Source organism: Alternaria viburni (assembly GCF_023758015.1).
Source record: "Alternaria viburni strain BMP 2772 chromosome Unknown scaffold_13, whole genome shotgun sequence".
In the NCBI taxonomy this organism is placed as follows: domain Eukaryota; kingdom Fungi; phylum Ascomycota; class Dothideomycetes; order Pleosporales; family Pleosporaceae; genus Alternaria; species Alternaria viburni.
Window position 1 is genome coordinate 547,155 of NW_026055782.1, and position 18,984 is coordinate 566,138.

General features: G+C 55.0%; 6 protein-coding genes across 6 annotated transcripts; 2 read left to right on the plus strand and 4 right to left on the minus strand.

Annotated features, from left to right (window-relative positions):
- Positions 1–244: 244 nt before the first annotated feature.
- J4E79_006555 (uncharacterized protein) lies at positions 245–4,435 on the minus strand (the record flags this gene model as incomplete). Its single annotated transcript, XM_049355425.1, has 1 exon — positions 245–4,435. The coding sequence occupies one exon, from the start codon at positions 4,433–4,435 to the stop codon at positions 245–247; it is 4,191 nt and encodes a 1,396-aa protein (XP_049210098.1).
- A 1,569-nt stretch (positions 4,436–6,004) lies between these two features.
- Positions 6,005–8,500, plus strand: J4E79_006556 (uncharacterized protein; the record flags this gene model as incomplete). The annotated part of the gene is made up of 7 exons (XM_049355426.1): positions 6,005–6,244; positions 6,297–6,527; positions 6,591–6,766; positions 6,832–6,978; positions 7,114–7,131; positions 7,186–8,030; positions 8,352–8,500. The coding sequence occupies 7 exons, from the start codon at positions 6,005–6,007 to the stop codon at positions 8,498–8,500; spliced, it is 1,806 nt and encodes a 601-aa protein (XP_049210099.1).
- Positions 8,501–9,579: 1,079 nt separating this feature from the next.
- Positions 9,580–10,419, minus strand: J4E79_006557 (uncharacterized protein; the record flags this gene model as incomplete). Its single annotated transcript, XM_049355427.1, has 1 exon — positions 9,580–10,419. The coding sequence occupies one exon, from the start codon at positions 10,417–10,419 to the stop codon at positions 9,580–9,582; it is 840 nt and encodes a 279-aa protein (XP_049210100.1).
- Positions 10,420–12,243: 1,824 nt separating this feature from the next.
- Positions 12,244–13,527, plus strand: J4E79_006558 (uncharacterized protein; the record flags this gene model as incomplete). The annotated part of the gene is made up of 1 exon (XM_049355428.1): positions 12,244–13,527. One exon carries the CDS (start codon positions 12,244–12,246, stop codon positions 13,525–13,527), a length of 1,284 nt encoding a protein of 427 aa, XP_049210101.1.
- A 177-nt stretch (positions 13,528–13,704) lies between these two features.
- J4E79_006559 (uncharacterized protein) lies at positions 13,705–16,230 on the minus strand (the record flags this gene model as incomplete). The annotated part of the gene is made up of 3 exons (XM_049355429.1): positions 13,705–14,129; positions 14,198–15,997; positions 16,047–16,230. The coding sequence occupies 3 exons, from the start codon at positions 16,228–16,230 to the stop codon at positions 13,705–13,707; spliced, it is 2,409 nt and encodes an 802-aa protein (XP_049210102.1).
- A 925-nt stretch (positions 16,231–17,155) lies between these two features.
- On the minus strand, positions 17,156–17,755 carry J4E79_006560 (uncharacterized protein; the record flags this gene model as incomplete). Its single annotated transcript, XM_049355430.1, has 1 exon — positions 17,156–17,755. One exon carries the CDS (start codon positions 17,753–17,755, stop codon positions 17,156–17,158), a length of 600 nt encoding a protein of 199 aa, XP_049210103.1.
- Positions 17,756–18,984: the final 1,229 nt, after the last annotated feature.

Here is an 18,984-nt window from a genome sequence, read left to right on the forward strand (position 1 = left end):
AACGCCGTCTTTTGATAACGCTCGCCGATGCATGCAGCCTAGATCCAAGCTAAGTGAGAACGCCCTGCGCCTGCCCTTGGTGGTAGTGGTAAAGTCATGTTGTTGCTCTGTAATTCGTATATGTACACACGCGTGAAACGGGAATCCAATGTATGTGTATTCGTACAGCGGGTAGATCTTGGGTATCGTGTAGTTGATGACGGAGATGACAGTAAAGTTGTCAGTGTACGGTATGTGGGTGTTGTTATTGCGATTCAGCTGTGCGATTGTCCGCTGGCTCTAGCTCGGGTGGAGGAATCTTCTTGACTGTTCCGTTGCTTCCACTGCGAGTGGATCGCCGGACGTGAATGCTGGCACGAGCAAGTTCGCCATTGGAAACGGAGTTGCTTCGTTGCGATGATGACGCGACAGACCTCTTCTTGCTGCTGAAGTTCAAGACCATTCCGTCGTCGCTCTCTGAATCGTCATCGCTTTCGACGGCGTGGTCGCCATCGTAGCCAGCAGCGTCATCGATAGAGGCATCGAGTTGATTGGCCGACGCTGCCGAGATCCAGGAGTGTTCGTCAAAGGAACCGCAACCAATTTGAGTTGGGGAGCCGGCCGACGCGACCGAGGGAATTGATGGGTTCGATTCGGATTGTGACATGGCAGAAAATTGGTCTTCGGAAGAGGAAAGAGCCAGCCCACGGCTGGATCCACCGAGAGGGCTATTTTCAGAGGATTGATCGTTTCGGTGCCAGCTCTCTCGATTGTTGGGTTGACTGAAGGCTATCTCGTCATCTGGACTTGGAGGGCATGCAGTCTGTGCATGAGAAGATGTAGGCCGTGATCGTGTAATAGAGTCGGTTCGCTCACGAGCTGCTGACTGTTCCACTCCAAGTCGGCGACGGTACTCATCCTTCGCACGATCAAATCGGTCGTCTGATTTTTTTCGTGCAATCGAGGTAGGACTGGAGGGTCTTTGATCGCCGGCTTGAAGCAGTTGCGATGACCGTCTGGAGTCGGGCGCCATAGGAAGAGTGGGTCCAGCTTCCAGGCTGTTTGCGGTCGCCCAGTTTCGATGCAGGCGGGAGGACAGTGACGACAATGAGGACTGCCGCGATGAGGGGTCAAGACGTTCAAAAGACTGAGCTTCTGAATGGCTAGGCGATGAGCTTCGAGCAATGGGAGACATGTCTTTTAGGGCGTCAGGTTGATTGACTTGGCCGGAAGCACATGTAGTGCTGATTGCCAGGCTTGGGACGCCATGGGCATCGTCGTCTCCACCAACGAGTCTATCGATTGACCTCGCGCGGCTATGTTCTTTTGGGGGTTTCAATTTGTCTCTGCTTCTCATGCTGTTGACAACACGCCGTGGCAGACCACCAAATAGACCACCCAACTGTGAGCCGCCAGGTGTGTCTAGAGCCGTTGGGGTACCGGGTAGAGCTGGAGGAAATCCTGGAGATGCGGTTCGACCGGGAACCAGATCCGCTTGACGAATGGTGCTTATGGAAGAGATGGCGCGGTCTTGCATTGGCGGTCGCTGTTGGCTCTCCAGCATCTGGGCGGGTGATGCAGTACGAGAGTTGGGGCTGTCAAAGTATCTTGACCTTTCTCTCGCCTCCGGACTTGCTGTAACACTGTGAGAGAGCGGATGCTCAGCTTCACGCGAGCGAGTCAGAATCTCTAGGATAGCACCGGGTGCTAGACTGCCACGTCGGCCTTCGTAGGGCCGGGCGTCTTGACTGATGGTACTACTCGAAGAGTTTGCGCTGATGTTGGGGGGCGCGTCCTGGTTGGTAGCTGAGCTCTGCGCACGGCGCCTTGAACCTGAACTGCGAGTTGTGAAACCTTTGACAAACTCGGATGTCTTCTTAGCGGCTGAGCGGAGGCGGTCGACAAACCCGATAGGGACAACGGCCTCTTCGACATCCTCTTTGGAAATCTGAATCCTTCTTCCATCGTAGGATTTGCTCGGGTCTGTCTCTTCTGCCCATGAGATGTGGTTGGGAATGCCGGATAGCAGCCACGGGTGGCGCTTAATCTCCGGTATAGTGATGCGACGTCGCGCATCCTTGATCAGCAATCGTCGCAGCAGGTCGCGTAAATTTTCATCAACCTCTTCGTACTCGAGATCATGCGGTGCTCGCTTGGTGCTCGTCATTGGCTGACTGTTGCGTCCGTGTGAGTTGGGCCGCGAGTTTGACTGCTCAGCGACGGGTTTCAGCCGATATCTAGGGATGTAGGGCTCATCTTCGCTGATAACCTTCATCAGCGTGAACGTATTTGTGTCGTGAAACGGCACGCGCCCGTAGATGAGACAGTACAGCGTGACGCCGAGGGCCCAGATATCGATACCGCCGTCGATGAGAGGAGTCTCTGCGTCAATCTCTGTACGGCAGAGCTCGGGGGCGTAGAAGGCCGGGGTTCCCACAGTCTTCGCCAGCTCAATAGCTTCGTCAACCTCCTGGTAGTCCGACTCAGAGTGTTCGCCGTTGCTTTCATCAGTCTTTTGCCGTCCCAAGTACGACACACCAAAGTCAGATATCTTGATGCGATGCTCCCTGGTTACAAGAAGATTGGCAGGTTTGATGTCTCGATGGATGACGTTCTGATAGTGCAGGTATTCTATACCCAAGACAGTGTCCTTGAAGGCTTCCCAAGCTGCATGCATAGTCATCAGAGGGACGTAATTGAAGTGTTCAGGGATCTCTTCGCCAGAGTCTGTCACACGTGACGAGGAGCTGCCAGCAACGCTCGGTACGCGGCCTCGGATGAGCTCCGTGTCGTAAGGGCCGTACATGGTTCCCTCAAGCCCATCGGCCCAGGAGTTGTTTACCGGCTCAGGCGATCGGAAAGCGGTCTCCATGTGGTCTTCGTGGTGGCCTGCGACGTCTGATCGCTCGCGAAACTGGACGCGGCTGTGCGGACGCTCGTCTTCTAGATGGGATGCTTGCGAGCTACGTCCGTTATCGGAGCCCTCGTCTTCAGAGTCGGTTGCAAACTCCAAGCTCCAGGGTTGGTTGGAGGAGCCGTCTTTCCGACGTAGGTGAGCCTCTCTGGCCATGCGACGTTGCTGGCGGGCAAGCTTCTGGTGGGCGATGCGGATGATCCTTTCGTCTTCTAACGTTGCACTGTCATTGTCGAAGATGCCCTGGGACTCGCGCTTGAAGCGACGCCATTCGACGAGGCAGATCTCCCTGGCACCCTCAGTCCGCCACTTGACCTCGCCCAGCTCGACGTGCTCGAGTACGATATAGACCTTCTTCTTAGCTGGGTCATCTATAACCTCGAGCAAGCTGACGATGTTGGGGTGGCGCGCCTTTTTGAGGATGGCTATCTCGCGCTTGATCTTGTCTTCGTGGCTGTTGTTCTTGCCGAGGCGGCGACGTTTGGAGTAGCGGTCGACAATCTTGATGGCGACGTAGCGGCCGTGCACGAGGTCCTTGCCCAGCTTGACCTTGCCGTGAACGCCTCGGCCAAGCTCGTCGATGATCTCGTACTGGTTCACAATCTTGCGTCCCGAGACGGGGTCGGCCTGGACATCGGCAATGTGGGTCTCCTTGGGCGCCTGGCGGTGGGTATGGTGGAGCCAGGGCGTGGAATAGGTGCCGTCGTCGGGCTGGTCGGGCTCCTGGGAAGGGCGGCGGGTGGTGGGGTTGAAGAGGCCAGGGCTGCTCACCGGTGAGTTGCCAACAGTGCGTGGGGCCGACTCCATAATGTCCCTGTAGTGCTCGTGGGAGAGGCCGAAGGCGCCGAGGCTGGACAGCGAGTTGGCGGCCGAGTGGGAGGGGTGGGAGCTGCGGGAGCGTACGATGGGCGGGACATAGGGCTGGGGGTACTGCTGCAGGTGGAGGGCAGCATAGGACTGGTTGGGGTAGACGGGCCCATCGCGGTGGCGGGGAGGGAGGGCGTAGGGGTGAATGGGGTCGACTGAGTTGGCCCGCACTGTCACGTTGCTGGCCGTCGAAGCGCTCGAGAGGTCTCGCATGAAAGCCGGGCGGTCGGGGGGAGGTGCAGCGGCGGGCGCGGCCTCGTTGACGGTGGAGAGCGAGGCCTGCGAGGCGTGGGCGCTCGTGCTGGGCGAGGGGTTCGAAGACGCGGGCGTGTCGCGGGGGATGGGCGACGAGTATATTCGGAGGGGTTGTGGAGAGAAGTACGAGGGCTCTGGGTCGAGCGTGTGTATCTGCGATAAGAGGCTGGCGTTGAGGGCCTCTGGCACGGAAGGCACCTCAGAGCGGGGCGTGCAGTCGTTCTCGTCGTGCTGGTCTTGACTCGGCGGCGACGCGCCATGTTGCTGCTGCCCTTCTCTTTCTTCACCAGATGCCTCTGGTGCTTCTGGTGCCTCTGGTGCGTCCGCGGTCGGGGGGCACACAGTGGAGGCCGGCGACGAGTGCGCCTGGTCGTCCCGCACTTCCCCTTCCGCTGTCAGGCCCGCATTCGGGTCGACCATGGCAACCACAGCTTAGGACGTGTCAGCTCAGCAGAGGCGTGCAACCATGCCAGCCCGTCTACGGTTTGTCGAGGCGCACGTCGTGGGCGGATAGTCTCATGTCGCGCTGGGCTGGGCGGCGGCGGCGGTGTCACAGCGAGGGCAATGGCGTGGGTGCACTGGTGCTGTGAATCGACGTCGGGGTGAAGATGGTGGCAGTGGGCCGTGGTGGGCTCAACGGCTCGATATGGATTTGGTTGAGAGACACGATCGGCTCACTTGCGCTTTTCCCTCTGGGGCAGTGATGGGCGGGATAGTCAAGAGTATTTCGGGCCCCATAGATGACGCTCTGAAGCGGGAGAGACACGCCGGGGCTCGCAGCAAAAGGTGGAGACGCTATGTATCGCGCTGGGCATAGGCGAAGACGCAGATAAAGGCCGTCAGGGCAGACAACGAGGCGCTGCACGGCAAGAGGGCAATGGCACCGGCGACCAGAGGCCTACAATGCGCCCGGTGGAGCGATTTCTTGTTGAGCGAGCCACGAGCGATATGGGCAACTTTTTGTCTTGGGGGATCTGCCACTCGACGGCAGCGAGAGTATCACCTACATGGTGCTAGCATGCAGGTGACAAGAACGGGTATGGCTGCATGCACTAGTCCCTCCTGCCCTCAACAACAGGTGGCGTTCAGCTGTTCGAGGGTGTGGTTCGTTTGCAGCGCCCTCGTCCAAACTGCTCTGCGCAGCGCCATCAGCATGTGCCTGTGTCCTGATCCCAGCGGTGCGCGCGCATGGGTCGCCTCTGCCGCCTCCGGTTGCGTCGGCACCCGTCACTTGGGCCCATGCAGCAGCCATTAGATGAGGAAGCGCGATAAGCACCCTGGAGAAACTCTAAATCCCTCCCTGCAACATCTGCCATCATAGCACATGGCGACTGACGGACCCTCTCTAGCACAAGCCCTTCCCCAGATTTACCCTCGCTGAGCGTCAGGTACTCGCTTTGCTTCTTCGTTCCCGCTTCGATATCGCTCCAGGGCTGCCATGTCCAATCTCGCGCTATCGCTGCGTCACTGGCGCGCCCCGTATCGTCATTGTTGGGCCGGCACACACAGCCATCGTGCCACGAGCATCCAAGGGGGGGCAAACTGACGGCTGGCAACAATCCCATCCAGCGTCCTCGCGCCCTGCTGCCTTCCCCTCGCCATGCCACGATGGCGCTCCAGACCGCCTGCAGTCACCGGTAGATTATCAATCGTGACCTATCGTGAGATTGACCGGCCTCGTACGTGCAAAGTCGCACGGCGGTGCATGCTGCAGAGGGCCAGCGCAGATGAAGCCGAGTCTAGGCGCCGCCCGTCTCCTCAGCAATCATCGTGAAAGTCCTAATCCGGTAAGGCACGCAGCATCAATTTTCTGCACCGGGGCGCGCTTGAGCTTGGATGCATGACAAACGTGACTGCCTGTGCAGCGCGCCAAGGAGCTAGACCACCGGCTTCGCATCCTCACCTCTGCTGCGAATCTCATCTCACTCTGCTCGCCAACCATTGCCCCGGCCTCCCGCCTGTGCGAGTTGTTTCTTGCTCTATTACCCAATGCCGACCCGCACCAACGCTGCGAGGGACACGAATCCGAGCGGGACTGGTGCTCCACCACGCGCTCCGTCCAACAGCTATCGTGACTCGACGCTAAACATCTTCGCTCTGCTGCTTGCCTTCCGCATCGTCAACGCACTAACCCTGCGCTCCTTTTTCCAGCCCGACGAGTTCTTCCAGTCCCTCGAACCTGCATGGCAGCTTGCGTTTGGCCCCGCCAGTAATGCCTGGATCACCTGGGTAAATCCGCTCCAGAGTGCTCCAGTATCCCCAGTCCGCTCACCGTGGCCAGGAATGGAGATCCCAATTGCGGTCGTCCCTGCATCCAGCGCTATTCGCTGCCGTCTATCGAGTCGCGGCACATGTTGCTGACTTCTGTGGCTTGACCTTGCCTGCTAAAGCCGAACTACTCCTAGCTGCCCCGAAAGTTACCCAAGCCGTCTCTGCAGCCTTGCTTGATTGCTACACATGGAAACTTGCGGAAAAAGTCTACGGTCGTGGCAGTCGCACTGCCCTTACTACTGTACGCGACCATCCTGCAAATTTAGCACTGCAATCTCTGATATTTGATCCCACCTACTTCTAGCTTGCATTGTCTGTCTGCAGCCCGTGGCAGTGGTTCTGCGCGACCCGAACACTATCCAACTGTCTTGAGACTACCATCACTTCTGTCGCTATTTACTATTGGCCTTGGCAGGGTGCAGCAACAGCTAGCAAGGGTCAGACGCAAATTGCACACCACGACCTCGGCTCCCTCTCAGAGTAAGTCGTGGAATCAAAACACCCTTTGTCTGCTCCGCCACCACTTTAGGCTCATGCTCGTGCAGGTTGCGCCTGTCACTGCTGTTGGCAGCGCTTGCGTGTATTCTCCGGCCCACCAATGCACTCATCTGGCTGTCCGTATCCGTTCCAGCTCTATGGCAAGCCTCACATCGGCTGCGCTATGTGTTGGTCCGTGAGATCCTGATTTGCGGGTAAGCCTTCCCTCTCCTTGCATCCGCTGCACGTTTTTCGTCCCCATAGTGCAAGGCTCCATTGCCGGGCTCTGCGTTCTCTGCAGACTACCGTGCCCCGAGGTCACCAGACCATAATCCGACTGACGATGCTAGCTCCGCCGTCCTGGTATTGTCAGTCGCGACCGATCGGCTCTATTACAGGGTCTGGACTCTTCCGCCGCTTAGATTTCTCTATTTCAACATCGCTCAGTCGTTAGCCGTCTTCTACGGGAGGAACCGCGGCGACTACTATTTGACCGAAGGTTTGCCGTTGCTCCTCACGACATCGTCGCCATTTGCCGTTGTTGGCCTGTGGCAGTCGTTGAGGGGCTTAGAGCCACGTAGCCCAGCCAAAGGCGACAGCCCGGGTAATACAGCAGCTTCAGGTCAAGATACTGCGGGCAGTCAGATACTAAGCCGTCTGTCATGGACGGTGATCGTCATGACTGCTACGCTGAGTTTGATCTCGCACAAGGAAGTTCGCTTTCTGTACCCAGTCCTACCCTTCCTTCACATCATCGCCGCCAGGCCACTCAGCAAGTTTTTACCTCCTCGCGCTGCGCTATCGCACAAAGCAGTCGTCCTGTTCTTGCTTGCTGTAAACATCCTACTTGCAGGCTATGCCTCTCAAGTTCACCAGCGTGGAGTCATCGATGTACTCGCCTATCTCCGTCATAAACATGAAACGCGCAACAGCCTATTACACGTTCATGGCAATAGCGATAGTAACGTCGCTGCTGTGACCAATACAACAGTCGGCTTCCTCATGCCCTGCCACTCTACACCCTGGCGCTCCCACATCATCTACCCTGAAATCTCCGCATGGGCTTTGACGTGCGAGCCGCCCATCGACATACCGCTCTCGCAGCGCTCAACCTATCTCGACGAGGCGGATAAGTTCTACATCAAACCTGGCCCTGTAGCTTGGCTCCGAGCCAATATGGAAGATGTACAGACGATCAAGGCGAGTGGAAGTAGGTCTGGTCAGCATTGGATGCGCCAGGATCCAAAGTTCAAACGCAAGTACCGGCGTGAGTGGCCGCAAAACCTTGTTTTCTTTGAACAGTTGGAAGGGACGCTGAAGGAGTATCTTGAGGGCACTAGGTACCAGGAGTGTTGGAGGGGTTTCAACAGCCACTTCCATGATGACTCGAGGAGGACTGGTGATGTGGTTGTTTGGTGCTTAGATGGCGTGTGAGGCGCAGACTGCACTCTTGTATAACACTGTAGCATAATAACTCCAGTAGTAACATTATCTGTGGATCATCTAGATAATGTGACCCCCCATCAGTGCTCCTTTACATACCACGCAAGATGTCATCTCATCTGATCCTCGTCCTCAAAATACCCAGGTCAACTATCCAAGCCATCCAAGTGTCTTCGACTTATCCCTTCCTTCTCCCTGAGCCCAAAAGCCGCGTCGCGACGATTTCGTGACAACGAAACACGCCCAGTACCCAAGAACATCGAGCAGCAACTATCCCATCGCGAATTTGCGTAAACAGCCCAGAATGATGTTGAAACTCAAAGTCCACATCACGACATCCACACTCAGTAGATACCACAGTCAACCACCGCGTCAAGCCCCCCCCAAAACAATGACCTCATCAACCCTGCAGATCCACGACCCACAACCCAAAACCACACCTGGGGCAAACACTGCCCTGGATCCCAGCAGACCGGATACCCGTCCTTGTACCTGACGATGACGATGATTTGCCACAGCTGCACATGTAAGTCTAGAACACCATGATCGTCAGGGCAACGACAAAGGGTATCGGTCTGGACCTCAAAAGCGGTTCTGGGTACGGAGAAGAAGAAGAAGAAGCAATGTGATGATTAGTGCTGTGGCTAGGCGGGGACCCGAACCGGACCCTGACACTTGAGCGGAAGGGAAGGGAAAAAGGAAGACCACTGGGCATATGCATCGTGTTTTTGGGACCCGGGGGGAAGGTCGTTTGGGGAAAAGCAAGGTTATGAGGGGAAACGCAGGGCATGTCATGCAAAGGAAAAAGGTGAACAGGTCTAGAGCCTACATCGACGTTAGGTCACCTACTTTGCATGTTTCCCATGTTGAATGTAGGCTGCAGACCTATTCAGTATGTTTCCTAGCTGGACGTGGGGCTCGCAGGCTTCACGGTAGCAAAAAAAGATCGATGAAAAGTCTGGATTCAAGTGACTGGAGCTCCTCGTATGAGCCACACAGTTTGAGATGTATTGCATTTCGCGTAGTATGACATAGGGAATAGGTTCCTGATAAAACCGATGTTCTTTGTCGGCAGTTAACCCCCTTCTTCCGATAACAACAGGAACGAGTAATGTTCAAAAGTAAAAGCAACAGACTAACCCAATGCACAATGAAAGAAAACACATCTCGCTTGGAGATAGAGAGAAGCCATTTTCTCAGCCCCAATTAAAAGTATTCCGAGTTCAACGCCATGATCCCAATGCCCGTTGTTGATGATATGCTTCTTGAGCCTGGAACGCCGCGCTGAAACCTCAACTGAGCCGGCAAGTGATCCGGCATGCCCGATGCTCCCTTTCGAACGCCTAAGAATGCAATATGACCCAAGGAAAATATCAAGCCAAAGCGACTGCCTTTGCGCTGGTGCTTGAGCTGACTGAAGCCGGGGGTGTGGGTGGTGCAATATCGATCGCAGGCGCAACCCAGCCCTCCTTGCGAGCAATCCACATGACCAAATTGAGGTCAAAATTCTCGAAAAAGACCTCATCGAGGAAGCGAGCCTTTGCGCCGGCGTAGGTATGGTATTCCTCGCGAACTGTCTCTGGGTCGACGCCGAGGATCCTCCGGAAGCAGGCGATGGTGCATCCGGTGCGGTGTTTGCCCTTGTTGCAGTGGACGAGGATCGGGTGGTTGGTACGGTCCATGATGAGGCGCAGAGCTCGTGACATTTCGCACGATTCGACGCGCACTTCGCCTTTGTTGGCTTTGACGTGAACGTGGAAGTGCTGTATACCAGCCTCCTTCATGAAGTTTTGATACTCGGGTGAGAGTGGCTCAGGAACCAGGGTGAGGATGGTCTTGATTCCGGCTTCCTTAAGGTATTCGTAGTTCTCCTCCTTTGGATAGCTGCTACGATAGACGCACCCAGGGAGAACTGTGCCGTAGTTTGATGGAGGAGTAAGTGACTGTAGGCGTTCGGGTGCCGAACGGATAGAGACTGCCGGTGTGAGAGTGCCGTAAGACTCAGCTGTGCAGGTGATGGAACACTGGTGATCCTGAGGGTCTACGACGACCTTGAGATCCTCGTGCGTAGTCTCGCCGGCGTGCTGAATGAGCCCATCGCTTGCAGAGAGTCCGAGAGAGGCGACAAACTCCCTGATCCTTTCGAATACGCTTTCCTGAGCGTTCTGGTCCTGGCTAGGGGACATCGCGGAGTCTCCGTTTGACGAAGACATGTTGAAGCGCTGCGGAGCTTCGGGTTCGAGTATGGAGGGTATCAAAGGTATAGGTATGAGCTCAGCTTGTGTTGTACTCGGACGATTTGTCCTATACCCTTCACAGCGCGGATTTTCGGATGCTGAGGTGCTTGGTGGTAGGCCTTGCCGAGTGTGCTTGTGTGCGTTGAGGGTTTAGAAGTCTGACTTGGGAGGATGCTCGAAGACAAGAGACACGGGGGCAGAAGCCGACGCGGGCAGCCTATAACCTAATCAGCCAAATGCTCGTACGTTAGGAGGATAGCTCCGAATTCGCGAGCTATGGGTCGTCGCCGCTGTCACCCACGGATCCGGCGGTCGTGTCGAGCGCGCGGCGAATGGAAGGGCATGCATTGAAAATGCGGCAGTTCACACAGCGTTGACGACAGTGCAGCTTCCAAGGTTGCGTGAAAGGGTGAAACTTACTTCGCTGTTACCGGCTGGTTACAGGACACATCTTGCGAGCGTCTTGCGGTGATGCAAAGAGGCGTTGATGTTCATTGTGAGTGAGTGAGGTAGGTAGGGTGTACTGTGGGCGGAGTGGTGTGCGCAGTCGACGGATATTTGTGTGGTGATGGCTCGGGGCGGTAGCGAAGGATGTCAGCCGTAGTTCGCGGGGAGTGAGAAGTAGTGTGATTATAATGAAGGCTGGTGCCCAGGTGTTGTGGAAGAAATCGGGCGGGTCGCCCTAGCGCGCCTTTCACTGGTCCGAGCCAGATGCGTCGGAATCAATCCGCTGGCTTGGACCGCCGGTTCCAGGGTCCGCCAAGCGCCGTACGTCACTTGCCGCACCTTCCCAACGGTACTTTGGCTATGCAGGAACGCAGAGCATATAATTCATCGATAGCAATCTGTGGGCTGTGTGCTAGTTCAGTCTTCTGGTACCAGCAAACAGCGCGCGGACCCCGCACCAGTCTTGTCGTGCCTTGCCAAATGACGGCAAGCACAGAGCAAGCGCCAGTAGCACCTGGGCAGTGGGCAAGCTTCGCTAACTTCGCTTCTGTTCCAAGGCGAACCGCCCCGCTGCATGGCTCCGACCTGGGCGGCGCGTCTCAACACTGTCTCGCTCCCGTGCCTCAGCGACAGGCTTGATACTTTACAGCGCCGTTGATCTCGTCATCGCTCCACTCGCAACCTACGGAGCGGTGGGTCTCTAGTGCTTGGGTGAACCACGACGTGTTCGCCAGAACCGCGCGGAAGAATCGGCACAGAAGAGACGCCAATAACACAGTAAGCGCATCAAAGCATTACTGTAGACGGCAAATGCCAGTAGGCGAAGCTTATGGGCTGTGTTCCCAGAGCAAACCGACTATCCGAATACAACGATATCATACTTCGCCTTTGCCCAGCTTCTATGCCATCATCAAGGCAATATTCATAGCCGTTCATCCCGAGTTCTCCTGCTGTCCGAGTCTTGTGGCCGCTTCCTCATCATTGCAACCACGTAGCTAGGGCCTGGACGCTGAGTGGAACTTGGCAGAAAGTATCTCGAAATCTCTATGACGACTCCGCGACATTCCGTAGACATCGGCGTATTCGAAGGGGTCAACCGCAGACCGCAGTCGGAGTTCGCGGCACGATTTCGTGAAATTTCTCTGAGTTGAATATTTCAAAGTTCCATCGCACCACTTTCACGTGAAGACTCTCGTGATCGGCAGCTAACCATGAGAGGCTAAGCCTCATTTCCCCAGAGTCTGTGCGTCTGACCTGCTGGACCTCGGTCACTCCACCAAATACAGTAAACATCGTGACGTTTCTCACATCCTCAGCGTATCCCAGTGGCCCCACGTTCTCCAATTGAGCATCATGGAGGCTCCACGCGCGACATCCCGATCGCGTCGCTCCTACCCGAACCTCCACAATCTCTCCATAGCCCCGCTCAGCGCCAAATACCCTCTCGATGCATCCGTACCACCTTCGCCCGACGAGCAAGACACGCGCACTCCTCGGACGTCGTACATCGCGCAAAAGTCGGCACCTACAACGCCAGGTGTTCTAAGCCTCAGTCAGAGCCGCAGCAGTTCACGGCAGCGCCCGAAGAAAGCCTACGCATACGACAGCTACTTCGTCAACCCCCGTGCCGAAGTTCGCGACGTCGGCGACATTCCAAAAGCAAAGAGTACCAGTGTCCTGCATCCCGGCGTCAGCTTTGCCGACGAAGTGCTCAGGGTAGATGATGGGAAAAAGAGACATCATTCGAGGAAAGGCACAGCGCCTCTACCTCTACACTCACCACTCGTAAAGCATCACACCAAGGAGTCAAATGAAGAGTGGCTGCACCGCGCTGGCTTGGCAATAGCTGGCGAGACGAGGGATAGCAAGGGTCAGGGTTGGCTTGTGAGACGAGAGAGCTCCACCAGTCTAGTCGGACAAGGTGACGAGTACGAGAAACACTCTTCGCATGAGGATAGGCCCATGGCTCTACTTTCTGGCGAGCATGTCGGTGACGCGGACTTTCCTGTGTTCTTCTCCCCGCGCATGTCCAGGGTGGGGAGTCGTATCCCCAGTCGCGTAGGCTCCCGCGTACCCAGCGCACGGCAGAGTCGACGGGGCAGCAGAGTAGGCAGTCGGGCCGATCTCATGATGTCTGCCGGATCGAAACCGCAGTCAGGAAGAGCCAGCTTCGAGATCTCTGAGCTAGATGAACGCTTCATTGAGCCTGACTTTATCGAAGCAGACGAAGAAAGCGATGGCGATGAGGAAGAAGTCGCTCGCTTGGCGCGCGAACGCGGGTTCGGGCTTGGAGGTTGGATGGATCGTCTCATCGGATGGACACTGTTCTCTGTCGACGAGGACAGAGAAGCGTCTGATGAGGATGATGCGGAAGATGATAGAAGCTTGCGACTAGACAATCTTACCACGGAGGAGCTGAAGTTACGCCGCGAAGTTGAAGCCAAGCGACGTAAGCTTGAACGAGAAGCCATCGTTGCTGCGTCTGCTCTGCGGAGACAAGAAGGCGATGCGACAACTACAGATACGGAGAGCCGCCCAACAACCGGGGACTCGCAACGTACGATGGCCAATGAAGAGGTCGGCGGTTGGCAAGATGCTGCGTGGCTACTGAGCGTTGCTTCGAAAGCTTTGTTCTGATCACAGTAATCAAAAAGTCAACAATTATACCCAAACTACTGAACTCGGCAGTTATACCAGCAATTGGATTCCCTCGTAATTGCAACTTGCTGCTACAAAATACTAGTTCACAGCGCTTATGTCTTCGGCGCTCAGTGCTTCTCAATTACTTCTTCACCCTCCCCATCTCGCTATTTTCTACTGCATCCTCAATCCCAGATCTACCTCACCTTGCCCGTCCGACATACTAGGTGGTCTATCCTCCTTCTTCGTACCCCAATCACTCTCCGTATCTCCCAGCACAAGCTCCAGCGTCCACCCTTGCGTGAAGAACTCGTGCCCAATCCAGTTCTTCGTGTACACCTCGCCATTCAGCTTAGCGCTCTGAATATAAATGTTCTTGTACTCCTTGTCGAAATTAGTATTACGAATAGTGGCAGTAGCATTCGTGAGCTTGTTAGCTATGGAAACAGTGGGGAAGAAAGGCGGAATGATGAAATAGACGTTCTGGCCCGGATTTGGAAATAAGCCAAGCATGCTGAAGAGTGCGAAAGAGGCCATGCTCCCTGAGTCGTCGTTGCCTGGAATGCCGCCGGGTGTAGCGTTGAACCGTGACGGAATATCTACATCTGATGTCAGCAAACACATTCAAACCGGACACTTCCTTGATATTTAGTGCGATAAGACTTACAGTAATGTGCCCTTTCCGCACTCAATCCAGGTCTTCCTGCAAAATGAGATAGATACACTGTCAGGAAGACTGGCTCGTTTCCTATGTCCGCTAAGCCGCTGGTATGGAAGAAATCCAGTCTGCGCACAAACGTCTCGTCGCCCCCGAGTAGCTCGATGAGTTTCCCAATATCGTGCGGAACGAAGAATATGTACTCCCAAACACTGCTCTCAAATGTCTCGGACGGATTCGACGTCAATGAACAAAAGTCAGTCAACGGGCTGCAGGCAATGGGGTCTTGGAAGCCCCATGTTCCGTTTAAGTTCCTGGGTTGGAAGAAGCCCGTGAAGCCAGTGTCTGTACCGTTGATTGAGGAGGTTTGGTCGGATTTGAAGAGGTTGCGCCAGTTTGTTGCGCGGGAGAAGTACTTTTCCGTCGTGTTTTTACCGAGGCCTTTTGCCAAAGTAGCGAGGTTAAAGTCGTTGTAAGCATATTCCAGAGATCGCGATATACTCCTTGAGTTTGTACCAAAGCCGTAAGGGTCAAAGTCCGACACTGGGATATAGTTTAACGATTTCCAACTCGTGAGGCCGCCACGTCCCTCTTGACTCCATTCCAATGGCTCGTTTTCGGCGTCATTGACGATGGCTTCATAGGCGAGTTCCCAGTCTATGCCTGTGATGTTCTTGACGTACGCATCGACTAGGACGTTGTCGGCGTTGGAGCCGCCCTGTGTCCAGCCTTTGCAGGTGCTCATCATGCAGTCTGGTAGCCATCCACGATGCTTATACGTATCAAGAAGACTTCGTACTAAACTGGACATGATCGACGGCTCCAACACAGTGAGAAAAGGTAGTTGCACGCGCCACATATCCCAGAGACAGTAGAAGCTGTCAAAGTACGGCTCATCGCTCTGCCAGTGCGGGTTCTCACCAGTGTAGTTCTGAGGAGATATCATCGTACGATAAATAGCGCTCCAGAAGCTGGTCTGTATGCTCTCGTCCACTTCTCCAGTTTCGATGGTAATCGGAGCGAGCTTCTCACGCCAGGCTTCCTCGGCTGACGTGACAAGTCCGTCAAAGTCGAAGGTGGGCCCCGGAATTTCCTTCTCGGCATTTTGGCAGGCTTGATCAGTACTGATGAAACTCAATCCCATCCTTGCTAGCACCGGTCCTGAGAGCGGGCCGTTCAATCGGATGAATCCACCAGCTTGGACGTAGAACAAGTTGAAGCCGCGCGTCACGTAAAGTTCTTTTGGTTGCTCGCCGGCTCTGTCGTTGACCCATACTCCAGAGTTCTTGACAGTTCCTCCAGAAACATCGAGGCAAAAGTATGCCATATAAGACCCCGCGCCGAAGCTGGGTAAAAAGGTGGCGTTCCCTCTCATTCTACCCGATTGTTGGCCGGCATCGGCTTCGATGGTAATAGAAGCGTTTTGCCGACTCGCCCATAAGTCTGTCAGATCAAGCATGATGAGAGGATCGTTGCTTCCATTTCCATGAGATGCTGTGGAAAAGTCGAAGCGAAAGAGCGCAGCATGTTCTGAAACGGCCATATCAGCGTGTATGCCGTTTTCCAGTGTTACTCCAAAGTAGCCGGGTCGTGCCTTGATTGAATTGTTTCGATAAGGTGTTGCGCGTGCTGTGATTGGAAACTTGCATGTGTTGATGTCATCGCCAGAGCACATCTGCGGAAAGATGGGGAAGTTGCCTAAGCTTGGGTTTCCTCCTGTTCCAGAGTCATGTAAAGCTGAGAAGCCGGTGATGTTGCTGCCGTCCGTGGAAAATCCCCCAGTATTCGCACCGTCTACATCCGCAACGGCTGCAAAGTTTTAGCAGTAAGCTATCAATGTTGCGCCCCTGTAGCCGACCTTTTGCCATGCCATATGGTAGTGTTGCGCCTGCGAAGACGTTTCCCCCATCTCTACTACCGATCAATGGGTCGACCCATTTTAAAGGATCGAAGTCGGCGGTTTGCTGCGCCTGTGTTCCTATTTTCGTCGACAGCGCTGCAAGCTGTGTAAAGGTCCAGACATAACGGCATAGCCTTTTCATTTTGAGATACAGGCTCAATTCTCGTGCCTGTGAATTTATACCAAATTTATCGAGGCGCGTATTATTGTGGGTGATTGGATCGGTCGCTTCGTAGACAGGTCGATGGCACGTGTGATTGCGTCTACAGTTCAAGGTAGGGGGCACTGGCCACTCAGCGAACGCAACTCACGCAAGAATGATCGATCAAACGTGCGAGTCGCGACTCTATTAAGTCAATTTAAGTACCACATGGCGAGTTGACTTGCGTCGGGGTGATCGCAGCTCAACACTGTCCTAGTGGGGTTTATTGCGGGGTAAAGCAACCGACCGTCTGGTACTGCAACCTTAACTGCAGCGTAGGTAGCATCTAATAATCAGTGTGAATGCCTGCGAAGCGCGAGCGACAGGACATGAAGTTGAAGGTCTGAGTCCACGTTCAGCCTTGCACAGCTATCTCGCCGTAGCGTCTCGTCTTGTCGCAGGCCAAGATGGCGCCCAGTCCTGCCTACCCCACAACCGGCTCCTTGTGCTGCTGTGGAACATGTGACCCTGCCGCAAAACCTTATGCAGCGGTACGGAAAGCGCGAAGGAATTCCGGTGGTCATGCATCAAACCAAGGCCATTGACCCGAAATGGAACCACCGACAGAGGGAAGATCGTCCCGATCGATAGGTATGCCCTGTGCAGCACTTACGCAGTGCCGGGAGTCCAACGAAGTTTAGGTGCTTACTATGAGCTGCTCTGTTCGATGATTGGCATGGATCTCCACGATCGGAGTGCTGGCCTAGCACGGGTACACGACCCGACCAGTCGGAGATCTCATGGGAAGAACAGGCGCACGTGTGCCTTCCATTAAGACTGGCTCTCCCAACTTTCCTTTCCCGTGAGAGTTCCAAGCCCATAACCCACGCGCCCTCAACAATGGAGCACAGTTTGGAGCCTAATCTCACCCATCGTTCCGCTCCAGATTTCTGCCGCGTATGATTTGCACCGTCTCGGATCGGTCCTGCAATACGGCGACGTCGTGGTCATCGTCCACGTTTGCTGTGAGGATGACGTGAGTCTGCGCAGTCTCCCATCCAGTAAAGACAAGCGCCTCGTGAGTTCCCGGTGCATCGCATCGCCAGCCGTGTGCTACTTTGAACGTGTGGTTGCCTCGGAGCTGTTGCGCATAGCTTGTGACAGCCCTTTCAAGATCCTCGACGCATTCTTCCTTGAAACGAAGTCTCTCTATTGCCAATATGGGTGCCTCTAAAGGAAGCAAATGCATGCCATCTAGTTCCACATGGACGGTCCAACAAAATTGGAGCATATCTTCTTGGGGGCCGAGAACCTCGTCCCGCGCTGGAGAATCTAGGAACTTCAAGTGTGCTTCCAAATTTGGCCATATGCCCAAAATGTAGATCAACTTGGGGTCCTCGATGCAGTTGTAAAACTGTGAGCTTGTGTGCAGTTTCTCTCGCACGGCTGATAGGTTCTCAAGCAATGCTGGATCGTCGGCGGCAACATTCCTGAGACGCAATTGGGTTATTTCGAGAACCGCCATGCTTCACCAGAATTGTGAAGAACTGAGAACTCGTATCGTGGACTAGAATAGTGCTGTAGAGCGGATGTGTATGAACACAGTGGTGATGATGGACGGGGAGAACCTGGAACACGGCCGGACGGTGACTGGGGTAAGTTAGCGCCTTGGCATTCCACCCCTACGCCGCGCAGCGATTGAGATTGAGGCCAGTCAGCGGCTACTTCGACACTCTCGCTGCCTGAACATCATCTGTGCCTGGTACGCCTCGCAGGCTTGAGACGGTAATGTTGCGCGAAATCTCCCAGCCTCGGTCGATCGAAGGGATCCTAATGGTGTTTGCGGAAACTTCGCATGACCTCGCAGTGCGCCCATCGACCACCGTGGCCACGACGTTACATCACAGCATTCTCTGAAATAGTTGCATGCAAGTACAACTATTATTAAAGAGCTCTCTGGTACATGGGCTCTTGGTGAGTCAAAGGCGACGCCATGTGCACTTCTGCGCCCTTCCAGCAACCCATCTTCTGGACGCCGCCAGTGTCAAGGCAACCTATCGGCGCACATCTTCCTCTTGGCGATGCTTGTCGCTATCTCGTAATGCAAAAATAGCCTGTCAAACAGCTGCAGGCAACAGTGAAAGCTAGACGTCCCATGCTATCGATGGTTCGTGATACAGCGACGTCATTGCGACAGAGCCGGCATCACCGGAATGTGCTTGGGATCATCTCGAGGAAGGTATGTCACGATTATGAGTTGGACTCGCAAAGTAGGCCTGAAGCGGTTGCAAGGCATCGATGCTCTGCCGGTTGATGCATATCAGCAGCACAGCCCTTAGGACCACCAGGCGCCCTCCAACGGTATGGCTGCATACCGGTGAGCTGGCTAGTAACCGGAGACATCTAGAGCTTCACCATGCTAAACCGTTTTGGGGACTTTGATTATCAGAGCCCTAGGCGAAACCGCGATCTTATTAGTTGGCCGTTTGTTTTACAGTATAGTGCTGTAAGCCCGCCACAGTTCAGCCGTAAACCTGGCGTCCCCTGATTAACGGACCACCCACACCCGCGGGGTCGCTTCATACTTCCCGCTCTCGGCCCCCAAAGCTGTGCAGTCCACATCTTTAGAGACACAGGATACCGCATACAGCAGAGTATATATCGCCACAGGGGAAGCGAACCCGCAGATCGCAGAATCCTTCTCATACTTTTGATATCAATGCCGTCTCCACAGGATCACGGTACTGTAGTCGA